We start from the raw sequence: 13,175 nt of genomic DNA, 5'->3' as shown, positions 1-13,175 counted from the left end.
CTGAGTATCTAACACTTCACTAATTAAGAGCTTTGTTTAATTTTCATTGTTTTTACGCCTAGGAATACACAAGTTGTGCCCTCCCACACATCCCCTACTGATTATCCATTTCAACTTCCTCACACCTCTCAGCTTTATCTTGCACCAACAGATCTCCTGCAGCCCCCTGCTGAAGGACTTGCTTTTGCCAAATACCACAGCTAGTTAATGCAACTCCACTTTCCTGTAATGTGCTCCAGTGCCCGTTGCAACCCTCAGTCACTGCAGCCAGAAGCCTCCCCAACAGTGAGGTGCCTGAGCCACAAGAAGCTGCCTCTCACCTCCACAGCCCAGGCTGTCTCCCCTCTGACTCTGCAGCCCAGAGCTGCCTGCACTAACCTTGCTTCAGGGCACTCAGTGTCCCTCCTGCCCTGGCTCTGTGCTCTGCTCTCAGCTTTGCACACAGCACACCTCAGTCCTGAAGATAATCTGGTTTTCATAATGGACTCCAAAGGATTCTCCTCACCATTGTCAGGGTCACAACAATTATAACTGCTTCCTGCCCTGTGACATCCCTGTCCCCGGCCAGCCTCTCAGTAGCCCCTTCTCTCCTCTGCTGCACAGCACAGTGCCAGTCAGCCTGATTACAAATCCAGGTGCCCAAGGTGTGTCACTCTCCAGGGATCCTCTTTCTTCTCCAGTCACCACAGCCCAGCTCTGCTTACAAACTGGGGACCCTCACAGCTGCCACAGCTCTGCCTCCTGCATTGCCCACGAGGGGGAAAGCCTGTGTTAGGACAGGCACACCAGAAAAGTAACACAGATCTTAAAACCACAGTGACCTGAGGACAGCACACTAAGAGCAAAAACAGCTGGCTAGAAAGGGAATTTTTAAAAACCTGCCCTTGTTTTTGGGCTGGGAAGGAGGACGGCTGCTTAGTCCTTCTTGTCCTGCTTCTTGAACACGAGTTTGTCAGCCAACTACTGCTCACATAATCCCAATCTTTTAATACAGGAACTGCACTTACCTTTCCCACAATATGTCTTCTCTAACAGGGTCACACACCAGCTGTCCTTTTATATAAGCATTTGCATCTCTAATAAATGAGGAGATTGTCTGAAGAAGGTTCTTTGCATCTTCCATGCTCTCCTCACTAAATTCTACTGCTAAGAAAAAAGAAATCAAGGCATTACAATGGAGAGAATGTTGTCTGTCATATATAGGAACAATATTTGGAGACAAAGGAGAAGTTTGTTATTATTTGTATAGCAAACTTCTCACAATTAATTGCACATTTAATTAAAAGCTCCATTCTTCATGCACACCAGGAGGACTAAATCAATATAAAAGACAATCACTACATATGACAAAGTATAACCTACTGGAACACTTTTCAAACTGATTCAAAAAGTTGAATCTGGAAGTTTACTGAAGCAATCACTATTTAACTTTAATTTTTTTCCATTATTGAATTTCTCTGCCAAGTTATCAATCCAAATCATTAAGATTTAATATACTTCTAAGTGTTCTAGTGATGGCAACATGTACCTCTAATTTTGTGCCTAGTCTAATTTAGGTAGACACAATCTGTATTTGGAGACATACAAAGAAGCCTAACCCTCACCTCTGACTCTGTTCAAAGGGCTGCTTCACCAACATCTAAAATCTAGATGAACCTAAAATTTGTGATCTAGCTCCTGAACAATTCCCTCACAACATCAAAGCTAAACTGATCATACCACTTTGAGAAAGTTATTTTTAGAGAAAATACAAATTGCTTAAACTCATAAGGGCATGTCTAGGATGGGATTCATCACACTCACACATATCAAAGCCTCTTATGGCCACTGAAAAGAAAGATAAAACCTCAATTCCTTGCATCCACAGCTGAGCTCCAGTTTACAGTGAGATGTGGCATACAGGAACTCTACAGAGCTTCTCTTCCCCCAGCCACAGTAACATCAGCCCTGCCACTAACAAGGCATCCATGCACACAGACATCCCCACTGCATTCAGGGAGACCCCACCTCTGGCAGCCAATTCCACCTTGGGAGCTTCCAGAGTCCACTGCTGCTGGCAGGAGTCCAGCAGGCTCCCTGGCCTTGCCTGCACCCTGTGAAGTGCAGGAGCCAGACAAGCTCACTGTCACTTTTACTGGGAATTGCTACCAGTGAGAGGCTTTTCTCAATTTGTACGAGAATGTGCAATCTTCTGCAGAAAAGCTTTTGGACCCCACATAAGAGAGCTCACCTGAGCTCAGTGGAAGTTGTGTCTAAGTCTGAATGCACTCCTTCCCCCAGGATCACACCAGAGCCATTCCATGGCCAGAGCAGCATTGCTTCACTGCTGTACTCCTGACCTCAGCAATAAGGTACATCCAAACTACAGCTGATACCAGCATATTCCTGGTATCATCAGCACTGAGCATGACCCACAGCTTCCACAGAAATCTCACCTCTGGTCCTGCCTGAGGTGCATCCAACTGCTTTGTGGAATTACCCAGTGCTGCCCAGACAGACTCTTTAGAGCAGACAGTTCTACCAAGAGGACAGATGTAAGAGGGAAAAAGCAGCCAGATGTGACATCCAATCTCATTTCCATTAGCCTAAATCCCAAGGAAGCCTAACTGTTTAAACAGACTTTACACAGGATTTACCCCAGTGTAACAAAGGTGTAAGTCTGAACCTGTATTTGTCAGATTTTTCACTTGTGTGTAATTAAAAATCTGCATTACTGCTTCATTAAATCAAGCTTTACTTAGTTTTCAAAAAGACCAATGTACACACCTCTATAACACAGTGAGACACTGAGAGTGATCATTTATATACATTAGGATTACTCAATTGATTAACCTGGTTACAAGAATTCTGCAAGGAATGACTTGATAAAAGTTTATCCTCCTGATGAAACCTACTTTAGTTCAAGCCATTCTTCATCCCTAGTTCAGGGCATACTCCTAAACCACTGCCTGCAGGCACTGCAAACCCACAGTAAAGCACAGGCAAGCCTGGCCCTATGAACCTTCACTGGGCTCCCCACTCCTTCCCTCCTTTGTCACTGACAGCCCAGATAATCCCCACTGCCCCCAGAGCTCAGCTGCACCCTGGGCAGCTCTGCCTCACTGGCAGAGAGGCAGATGAAGCAGAGGAACCTCCTACAAAAATACATTATGCAAGGATGATAAAAGTCTCTTCTCTCCAACTTTCCTCCTCTTCCCCACAGGCAGGGCATGCAGCTTTGTCTTCCCTCTGGCAATGATCATCACAGGAAGGGACTCCCCTCTCATGAAACACATGCACATCCTTGCACACACCCCTTTCAATCCCTGCCCCTCCAAGGCTGGGCCAGTCTGGAGTCACATTTGTCTCTATTTGTGCCTCTTAGCACACACAGAGACAGGGGGGTAGCCCAGACAACAAAAAAAGGCCCATTCCAAGCCAAAGGAAACACAGTTTCAAGCATGAACCATTCCCAACTGTCAGCAGCTGCCCTCATCCACATGCCTACAAAGATCTTTTTTACACATTCAATCCAATGATTGTGGTGCCACCTGATCCCCAAACCTGGATTTTACAAAAGGCTTTCTTTGGCAGGTAGGAGTGGCAGGAGCCATTACCCATGGGTCTAGGCTATAAAAACCTTTTAAGAAACAAGAAGGTGCTTGGGATTTCACTTCTAATAAAAATATGAGCAGACAGCAAGATGAGAAGAAGTACAGCAAACTGATGTTTAGACCAATACTGACAGCAGGGACACAAGCTGACAGGCAGCACAGTGAATACCTGGCTCAGTAGAGACCAACTCTGGCTCTTTATGGGAAGCTAATAATGGCCTTGTAAGGTGGAGGTGGGAAGTGCAGACTTCTGAGCAAGCCTTACCTGCCGGCTGGCTTATACTCTGATATGACACCGGCATATCTTTTCATCAAAGCCACCCACATCCAGACAGGTAGCAGTCTTTTTCTACCTCAGGGGGGTGTTTATCCTAGAAGTAATGCAAAAAGCACAGGTTCAAATGCAGCCAGCTGACAGGGAGTGAAGAAAGCCTGCAGGCACCTCTCCATGGCAGGGCTCCAGTGCCATTCCTTGCCCAGCAATGGAGAGGTGCCTGCAGGCTTTCTTAGGCAAGGTTAGAAACTACTGGACATTTAGCTCTTGCTCACATATATATGATAGTGGTAGCAGGTGTAGTCTTTCCCTTGTTTTAAACACACATTTGTTCACAACTCCCAAGTGGCCCCAACCAGGGAGACACCTAAGTGTACACAAGGTATTTCATCTCCTAAAAGAAGCAATCAGCCAAGTGTGCCACTGCCCTGCAGCATCACCCCAAAACAGCCAAGGATGCCACCAATCCACTGCATGCCTCAACAGGATGCTGCTCTGCAGCAGACCTGTGTCACAGACATCTTTTGTGAAAAATCTTTTCTTGGGATTTTTCTCGTTTCTGAGAAGCTGTAGCTTCAGAAACAAGATGTAAACAATAGTTATCTGCTGCTGTGGAATACATTAGGTTTGTCTGTGATTGGGCCATCTTGTATGTTTACAATTAATGGCCAACCACAGACCAGATAGCTTGGACTGGCTGTCCGAGACACAGACCTTTGTTATTCATTCTTTTCTATTCTTAGCTTAGCTAGCTGCTGAGGAAATCTTTCCTTCTATTTATTTTTAGTATAGTTATAATGTAATACGTATATCACAAAATAATAAATCAAGCCTTCTGGACATGGAGTCAACATTCTCGTCTCTCCTTTCACCTGAAAACCCTTGTGACCACCATCACAGACCTGCAATTGGATGCACCCCTTTCTTTCTGTGACAGTGGCAGGGAAGTTAATAACCACCTCTCTCTTTGCTATCCCATGCTTTGAAATACTGCAATTACTCAATTCCTGATGCCTTCAGCTGTCCTAGGAGAGGGAGGATCCACCAGGAATGTCACATGGGTGGCTCCTGCAAGGCAGTTAGCAGTATGAACAAGCAGAAGACTGCACGACTATAGACTGGCAGCACACTGACAGGCACGAGCAGTGCCCCAGAGCCTTGGCCACGCCAGCTCTCACAGTCACACTGCTACAGGTGCTTTATCCAAGGCAGACAGAGGCCCCCTGGAACACCACAGCAGCTGCAGCCCCATGCTCCATCATTCCCTTGCCATGCCAGGACAGCCAACAAGCCAGATGACCCAGCAGTGGTTAAGGAGCTACCCTCTGCTTTTGGCAGGGCCCAAGAAACGGGTAGGAACACAGACATACGAAAACCTCTTCCAGCTCAAAGCATCATCTACCTGCTGGAAACACTATGGGGTACACAGGGAAGCTGACAAAATCTCCCCACCAGCAGAGAGATGATCTGCCAGGCTAAGGTGTTCATTATCATGTGATAAGGTTATCATGTGCTGGTCTAAGTGAGCTGCACTGCACCACAGAACTGCCTCAACACTCAGGAACTCCACAGGACAAAAATGGTAACACAGCAGGGAGATAAAAAATTATTAGCCAGCCCTCATCATACTCTCTACAGGAATATAAGCCAAAGCTCCATCTAGATACATCTCCAAAAACAGTTGATTGTGACTGCAATGCAAGTAACTACAGCAGATGCAAATCACAGACAGAGGCAATTCATTAATTAAAAGTGCAATTAACTACGAATCACAGCTAACTGTGGCTCAAGAAGGTATTTAAATGAATGGTTATGTACTGTGCTCAGAAAAGACCATTTCCTAAATGTGAGCCTAAGAGCAGCCCCACAGAGCACCACCAAACCCTTTCCACCCACTGCATTCAGGAACTGCAGGGACCCACACAGGGAGCTTGCTCCAGAAGGACCAGCGGGAAAGGAGTGGGGAAAGGTGGGAAAGAGTGGGGAAAGGTGGGAAAGGAGTGGGGAAAGGTGGGAAAGGAGTGGGGAAAGGTGGGAAAGAGTGGGGAAAGGTGGGAAAGGAGTGGGGAAAGCTGGGAAAGGAGTGGGGAAAGCTGGGAAAGGTGTGGGGAAAGCTGGGAAAGGTGTGGGGAAAGCTGGGAAAGGTGTGGGGAAAGCTGGGAAAGGAGTGGGGAAAGCTGGGAAAGGAGTGGGAAAGGTGGGAAAGGAGTGGGGAAAGCTGGGAAAGGAGTGGGAAAGGTGGGAAAGGAGTGGGGAAAGCTGGGAAAGGAGTGGGAAAGGTGGGAAAGGAGTGGGGAAAGCTGGGAAAGAGTGGGGAAAGCTGGGAAAGGAGTGGGGAAAGCTGGGAAAGGAGTGGGGAAAGCTGGGAAAGGAGTGGGGAAAGCTGGGAAAGAGTGGGGAAAGCTGGGAAAGGAGTGGGGAAAGCTGGGAAAGAGTGGGGAAAGCTGGGAAAGGAGTGGGGAAAGCTGGGAAAGAGTGGGGAAAGCTGGGAAAGGAGTGGGGAAAGCTGGGAAAGGAGTGGGGAAAGCTGGGAAAGGAGTGGGGAAAGCTGGGAAAGGAGTGGGGAAAGCTGGGAAAGGAGTGGAAAAGGTGGGAAAGGAGTGGGGAAAGCTGGGAAAGGAGTGGGGAAAGCTGGGAAAGGAGTGGGGAAAGCTGGGAAAGGTGTGGGGAAAGCTGGGAAAGGAGTGGGGAAAGCTGGGAAAGAGTGGGGAAAGCTGGGAAAGGTGTGGGGAAAGGTGGGAAAGGAGTGGGGAAAGCCATGCACACCTCAGCAGGGAAGGGGCTGCTCCTTACCTGAGCTGTATCTGCCACGCAAACAAAACATTCTGAATTGGTCTGATGAACATTTCTTCAGGAAATCCTAAACTCCATGCACAAAAAGACAGCTTTAGCATATCAATTTCTTCAGGAAATTTCTTTCACCCTCTTGCTTTTCAAACTAGCATGGCAATGCATCTTTGCAATTTAAGACAGGCATAAAATCTTTAGACTCTAACCCTGCTTTAAAACCTAAACTAAATAAAATTCAATTCCATATAAGATAGATGTGCATACATATAGACAAGATATAAATACACACACAATGTCCAATATAAGATAGTGAAAATTACTTTGCAAGTACAATCAAACATACACTGTAAAAACACCTTTGCAAAGAAAACCCAAAATGAAATTATCAGACTAAGATTGGGATACAATCTTACAGAGAGGAAAGCTCCCAAGTTTTGCAAACTTTACAAAAAAAATATTTATTGCAAAAGAAAATAGGTGTGCTTTTTTGCAGGATAGAATATGAAGAAACTCAGGGAGTGAACAAAATCCCAGCATTATAAAAAGAGTTATCTGTGTTAATTATGAAGCCTAATAAACTCCACTCTAATATTAATCTAGCTTTACAAATAATTTACTCCAGTAAACAGTAAACTACTAGTGCAATTAATGCATATTAATAGCATAATGAGCTACTTAAATGTTTGGAAGGTACACTAATAAAACATTCAATCACTTCCAACCCTGCTCTCAGCAAGGCTGGACACTGAGGTAGATTGACTGTGACTATTGCACTTCTGCTTTTTTTTTTAAATTTGCAATTTTTTTAATTTGCAAACTGGTGAGGATCACTGAAGTGCCACAAAAATCAAAAATAATAAGAAGAAAGTACAAGTGAGAAAATATGGAAAGTGTTATTTGCTTAAACTTCACATTTTGAAATAGCCTTCTGGTACAAGACTAAACCAGCCTGAACAGTGGAACAGCATCAGCAATGTGCTGTCTCTCAAGTGAAAACAGAAATAATTGAGGCAATCACAATCAAGAAACAGTGGTACTGATTGTTTTGGTGGGTGTTTGTTTGTTTGTTGTGGGTTTTTTAAAATAAACTGGTTCTAAATGAGTGTACCCCATATGCCCAGCAGCTTCACACTAATATACAGAGGTAGAACAATATGAGTACAGTACAGAAATAAATTCAAATTTGGTAAAGGACCATCCAAACTAGAAAAAACAACTCTGCATTTCCTTTAAAACAGAACAGATGAAGAATCACAGCTCTTTGAAAGCAGCTTGCTTGGCCCTGTGTTATCACAATCTCTTTGATTTTCGGGGTCAGAATTAAATTTTTTAAATTAATTAATTTTAAATTAATTTATTTTTTTAAATTAGCTATTAAAAAAAAAAAGGAAAGAAAAAACTGAAGTAGGGTACAAGGGGAGGGAAACAGGGCAGCTGGATGCAGAGGATGCTGGGCTGCTGTGCCCAGGTGACAGCTTGGGATGCAGGTGGCAACTGGCTGGGCTGAGGGAAGATCCTGGGCAGACCTCCCCTCTTCTGGCACGGGCATAAAACCTTCCATGCAGGGCTTAACTTTCAAGGTGCAAGGCTGCTGTACAGGAAAAAATTGTTCCACTGGATTGAAAATCACTTCTCAGGAAAGATTAATACTTGTTACCCATGTGTAAGGGCAGGCATGAAAAGCAGAGACCTACAAGGAAAGAGAGACAGGCCAGAAATATTTGTTTCCTCAACACAAGCTGTGCCATCATGGGGGACATGGAGAGGAACATTGTTATATGCTGCTTTTAACTCCAAGCACTGCAGTTGTGGTCATTTCTCCACCCTGTCCACAACATCTGCTGAGACATGAGATTTCTGTGAAAATTGTGAGCTCCAGGGAAACAGGGCTTAACTGTACCCCGACAGCATCAGAAGACTTAGGAATAAAGCAGCTCATATTGAACTTCATTTTAAAGGGATTTTAATTAATTTTTCCAAGAGGGCAAAGGGGAACATATATGCCAAAGCAGTTTCCCAAGCTTTGTCTAAAGGAGGGAAATCACCCTATTGCAGCAGTAGGCATCAGCCATGGTGGGAGCCACCCCAGCACAGCTGGAGCACACACAGCTGGCAGAGAAACCCTGCTCTGGGCCACACCAAAGACCTGGGGACACACTGGAATATCACACAGTCATGTGGCTCATGGCTATCAAAAGGCTTCTGTGCCTCAGCAACGTCACCATATAAAAATAAAGGGTAATGGGAGAGACTGCTGCAACAGTGTGGTTCAGGATACCCAGCAGCTTCCTGACAAAACACTGACACTATGTCCCATTTCACCTAAAGAAGGACTAGGAAAAACATCCATTCTTTTCCAAGTCCATGCTTTTTCAAAGCATTATTAAGGACAGATGATGAGAACCCATAACTAGAGAACAGAATCATTCAGGTTGGAAAAGACCCCTGAGACCACAAATGTACAGAGCAGGATTCTGGTACTGGGCACAAACTCTGCTCCTACAAACACTCTGAGCTCAGCAAGATCCATTGTTATAAGCAAACCATGAATCTGAGCAGGTGTCTTACCTCCAGATCCACAAAAACAGATACATCAGTACTAGAGAAACCCTGCAGCACAAGCACACACTCCAAAGCTTTCTCAAAAGAGGGCTCTGATTAATATTTACATATTACAAACTGACAAAATTGCTTCAATTCAAACAAAGAAATTACCTTAATTGTTATGTAGTTTTTTAATGACTTTGACATTTTTTCTTGACTTCCTTTAACATGCAAGTGCCCTATAGTAAAAGAAAAAGGGATTAATCAGGATAAACAAGTGTGCTTCTGAATAGGGAGCAAATGAGAAAGACTGCACTGAGACACTGTGAGTGTTGGAGGCAGCATATGCTATGATGGATACATGCCAAACATTTCAATGTAATGGGGAACATTTTTCAAAAGCTTTGCCTACAGTCCTGCACATGTCTCCATTCTCAAAACTTCCACTGGGTGAATTTTAAAACACAGTCATTTAAAACATCAAAAAAAAAAAAATACCACCCACCACCACCATGAGTCCCCCTGCTCAGAATTTACAATAAACTGATAAAAACAAGCAAAGAAATAGTTTCAGTCTTCACAAGTACTTTATCTGTTACTCTTGACTTTTCAGAAGTATTTTAAGAAATATTTTCCAGTGATCTAGCATTAAAAAAATCCTTAAAACTCAATCTTCTGTACTTATTACTTGCTGATGGCTGTTAACATTATTTTTTTACCCCAAAGTTTTATAGCACTGGTTCAAAATACCTTAAATGCAAAATGAATTTTCTACAGATTCTCAACTTCTCCAGACTTGTGAGACTGAGAAGAAGCAGGGTGAGGGAGGGATGCAGTTACAGTATCTAATTTGAATTAATTTTTTTTGAAGCGTGACCTCTGAGCACTGCTAGAACATTGAACAGTCACACAGATCACTGCCTTGCAGGGCTGAAGCACAGGAAAAAGGTAGTAACACTGCATTTAAAAGAGTATGTAGAGCTTGGCTTTAGGACTGAAAGCTCTGTCAAAGACAGGAGAGGCGTAGCCTGAGGTTGCCTGCTTCCAAGTCTCATCCATGTGAGCCATGGCAGCATCACTGATGGAAAACACCAATTATTCACAGCACCAGAGAGATGGCAAACATCCTGCCACTGAAAAACTACTCAGCATAATTTCAGAAATGTTGTTAAAAGCCTTAATAGGCTTCTCCTAATGAAAGACTAATTCTGTAAGTTACCAACCACCCACAACTAAATGAGATTTTAGGCACATCAGTGACCTGCAGCATCTAGCACTTAATCATACTTTGAGGCAGATTTTTAAGTTTCTCTTGCTCTGTAATACCCTACCAGCACTGCATTCTTTCACATTTGGCAGCCCAGTGCTACCAGTGCCTCAGAGTGCAAGGACAACGTATGATCACACTCCTGCTTTTATGAGTGGTGACAGAAGTGGCATTTCTTGCTCAGCAACTCATGCAGCTGTCTGTATTTTGTGCTACTCACTGCACAGAGCTGCTTTGCAGCCTTGCCTGAAACCCTCTTGCTTCCACAAGTAGATAAAATCCCCATTACACTCATCTGGATATGAAAACAACAAGCTCAGGCCTGATAACTGGACCTGAAAAGCTCATTGCTTCATTCCTCAGCTATTTCTGATAATCATTCAAAGCAACAGGAACTCACCATGTGAAGTCCTACCCTGACCACCTCAAAATTTGGTTTTGTACAACATACTCTATGGAGAGTAGGAATGAATCAAAAAATCCATGGATGCAGAACCAGCTACAGCAGCTACCCATGATAAAAAAGCTTGTTTTCACAAAGTCTGTCTGTCCTGTCTGCCAGCAGGTGAGGCCACTTTCACCACAGCATCATTAAACCTGGGACTCTCAATAAGCACATTCAGGCTGTGAGACACAGCTGGACACCTGCAGCTCTTGGGACTCAAGTAAAACCCACAGCCAAAATTCTCCTGGGAGAAAGGGAAGAGCCTGGCTAAGATTACTTTCTCTCTTTTGCAAAGGTGCCCAAATACTGACTTAATTAACTTCCAGCAAACAAGTTTAAAATAGTTGGACTGTGTTTTCCTAAAAATGTACCAGTTATATCTGAATTTGAATTAATATTTCTCTTCCAAGAGTTTCAGTACTTAGAATGATTTCATTCAAGTACACAAAATACAAGGATTTTCATAACTTTGGTTTGGCGCTCTTCCCAGAGTACAAGTAGTCTAAAAATAAAGTCCTTATAAGATTTATCCTCAGTGCAGGGATTTTCTTCCTCTAATGGGGACTGCTCCTCCAATTCTGAGCTGCTAAAATCCTGAAGTCTGTTAGCAGAATAAATTGTTTCTGAAGCTGATTCATTTGCCCTAAATAATTCACACCATCATCCTCCAGCAACTCTTTCTGACTTAATGAATGCAATCTGTCAGCTCCTAGAAAACTTCAGTGTAAAAATTGCCCTTGGAATTAAGTTCTCCCTTTTTTTTTTTTAATTGACTCTTCTTTATTTAGATGGTATCAAAAAATATTTCCCCTACAGATTCAGTTCAAAGCTTGAAAAGCCAGATTCACTGGTTTGTCAACAGAAGGCTCCCCTTGGCAGTAAGCAGTGCATCTCAATGGAAATGCAAAGGATTCCACAGCATCTTGGGAACAAAGCACACCCTGGAGGATGCACCAGCCTCTGGACTATTGCTATTGATTTCCAACAGGCTCTGCACTGGGAACTGAAACTAGAATTCAATATTCATCCCATACAGTACAAATATATAAAAATGAAAGCTCATGTAATTCCCAGAGTGCACCACAGGCTTAACTCTGCAGCTCTTCTATTCACAGAAGCAGCTTCAAGAGTTCATAGAGACATCCTGCCCAAAATACTAATCAGCAAAAGAGAGGCTGCAGACTTGAATCTGATTTTCTATTGACTTCAGCTGTCCATCCAGAACCACCACAACTGCAACAGGAAGAACAAATGCCAAGGTTTCCATCAATGGGAACAGCACTAGAGCCATCAGTGATGTAGTTCAAAGCTCTGTACAGCACAAACCTCACTGAATGAAGCACTTTTATGCAGAGAGAGCAAGGAGCAGCTCTACATAATGCCAGGCAGTGTAACGTGTTCTCACAGCATGAAATGCCAAACTTAAAAATCCCAAACTATTGTATTTGCACAGGCCTCTCAAGTGATCAATATTTTACTTACCAGAATGCAGAAAGTAATTCCCCCACTGCTCACACTGATGATACACCTCACACTGTGCAATTTCATTTTCATGATGAGGAAATGCAAGATCTATTCCACCAGTATGGATGTCCAGCTGCTTTCCAAACACTGCACTGTAACAATATTTTCCTGATCGGTAAGTAGAACACCACAAAAGCTTTTTGTAAAAAGAAATGCAGATAAAAATAAGATGAAACAACATATATGTAAGTGTACAACTTAGTAACTGCAGTTTTAAAACAAGATTTTACACATACCTTGGATACCAAAAAAGCAGCAGAACTTGTCTGGACAGGACCCATATCTGTTCACAATTACTTCTCCTTAGTAAAAGCAATTACTTTTCTATCTTAAGGACTGCAAGCAGGATGTCTCCTTTCCTTGTTCTGCTACAGTTTCATTACCACACAGGTGCCTTTATGTGCAAGCCTAACAACTTACATCTATAAATTTGGTATTACTCTTCCTTATCTTGTATCTTTTCTGTAAGAATTCAAACAATAGTATGTGTAGTCAGGTCCAGCTGGGCAGGTCAGCAACTTTATTTTGCCTGTTAAACAAAGTTTACACTTACAGCCTCATAGGGATGGGAGTCAACCTTAACTGCTCAGAAACCAGGAGTGCTCAAGCAGGGAAAGATGCAAGGTCTACAGACGAACACACAGGCCTCACATATGTCACCTTAACAAGATGCTCCTGGTAGCTGGTTAAACATTGATACTTTGGTCCCTTTTTGAGACAAAACACCCTGCTAACACT

At 43.4% G+C, this 13,175-nt stretch overlaps 1 protein-coding gene across 1 annotated transcript in view; it reads right to left on the bottom strand.

The window, feature by feature from the left end:
* The window catches only part of CARS2 (cysteinyl-tRNA synthetase 2, mitochondrial), a 35,952-nt gene that overhangs the window by 9,508 nt on the left and 13,269 nt on the right, over window positions 1-13,175 (bottom strand). The window contains exons 8-11 of the mRNA XM_063149974.1: window positions 12,396-12,529; window positions 9,373-9,440; window positions 6,661-6,727; window positions 1,008-1,146 (exon numbers count right to left, since the gene is read on the bottom strand). Coding sequence (XP_063006044.1) covers window positions 1,008-1,146; window positions 6,661-6,727; window positions 9,373-9,440; window positions 12,396-12,529 — 408 coding nt within the window. The remainder of the gene's footprint in view (window positions 1-1,007; window positions 1,147-6,660; window positions 6,728-9,372; window positions 9,441-12,395; window positions 12,530-13,175) is intronic.

This window comes from Melospiza melodia, chromosome 2 (genome assembly GCF_035770615.1).
Source record: "Melospiza melodia melodia isolate bMelMel2 chromosome 2, bMelMel2.pri, whole genome shotgun sequence".
Lineage (NCBI taxonomy): Eukaryota > Metazoa > Chordata > Aves > Passeriformes > Passerellidae > Melospiza > Melospiza melodia.
This window is presented reverse-complemented; position numbering and strand designations above follow the sequence as displayed.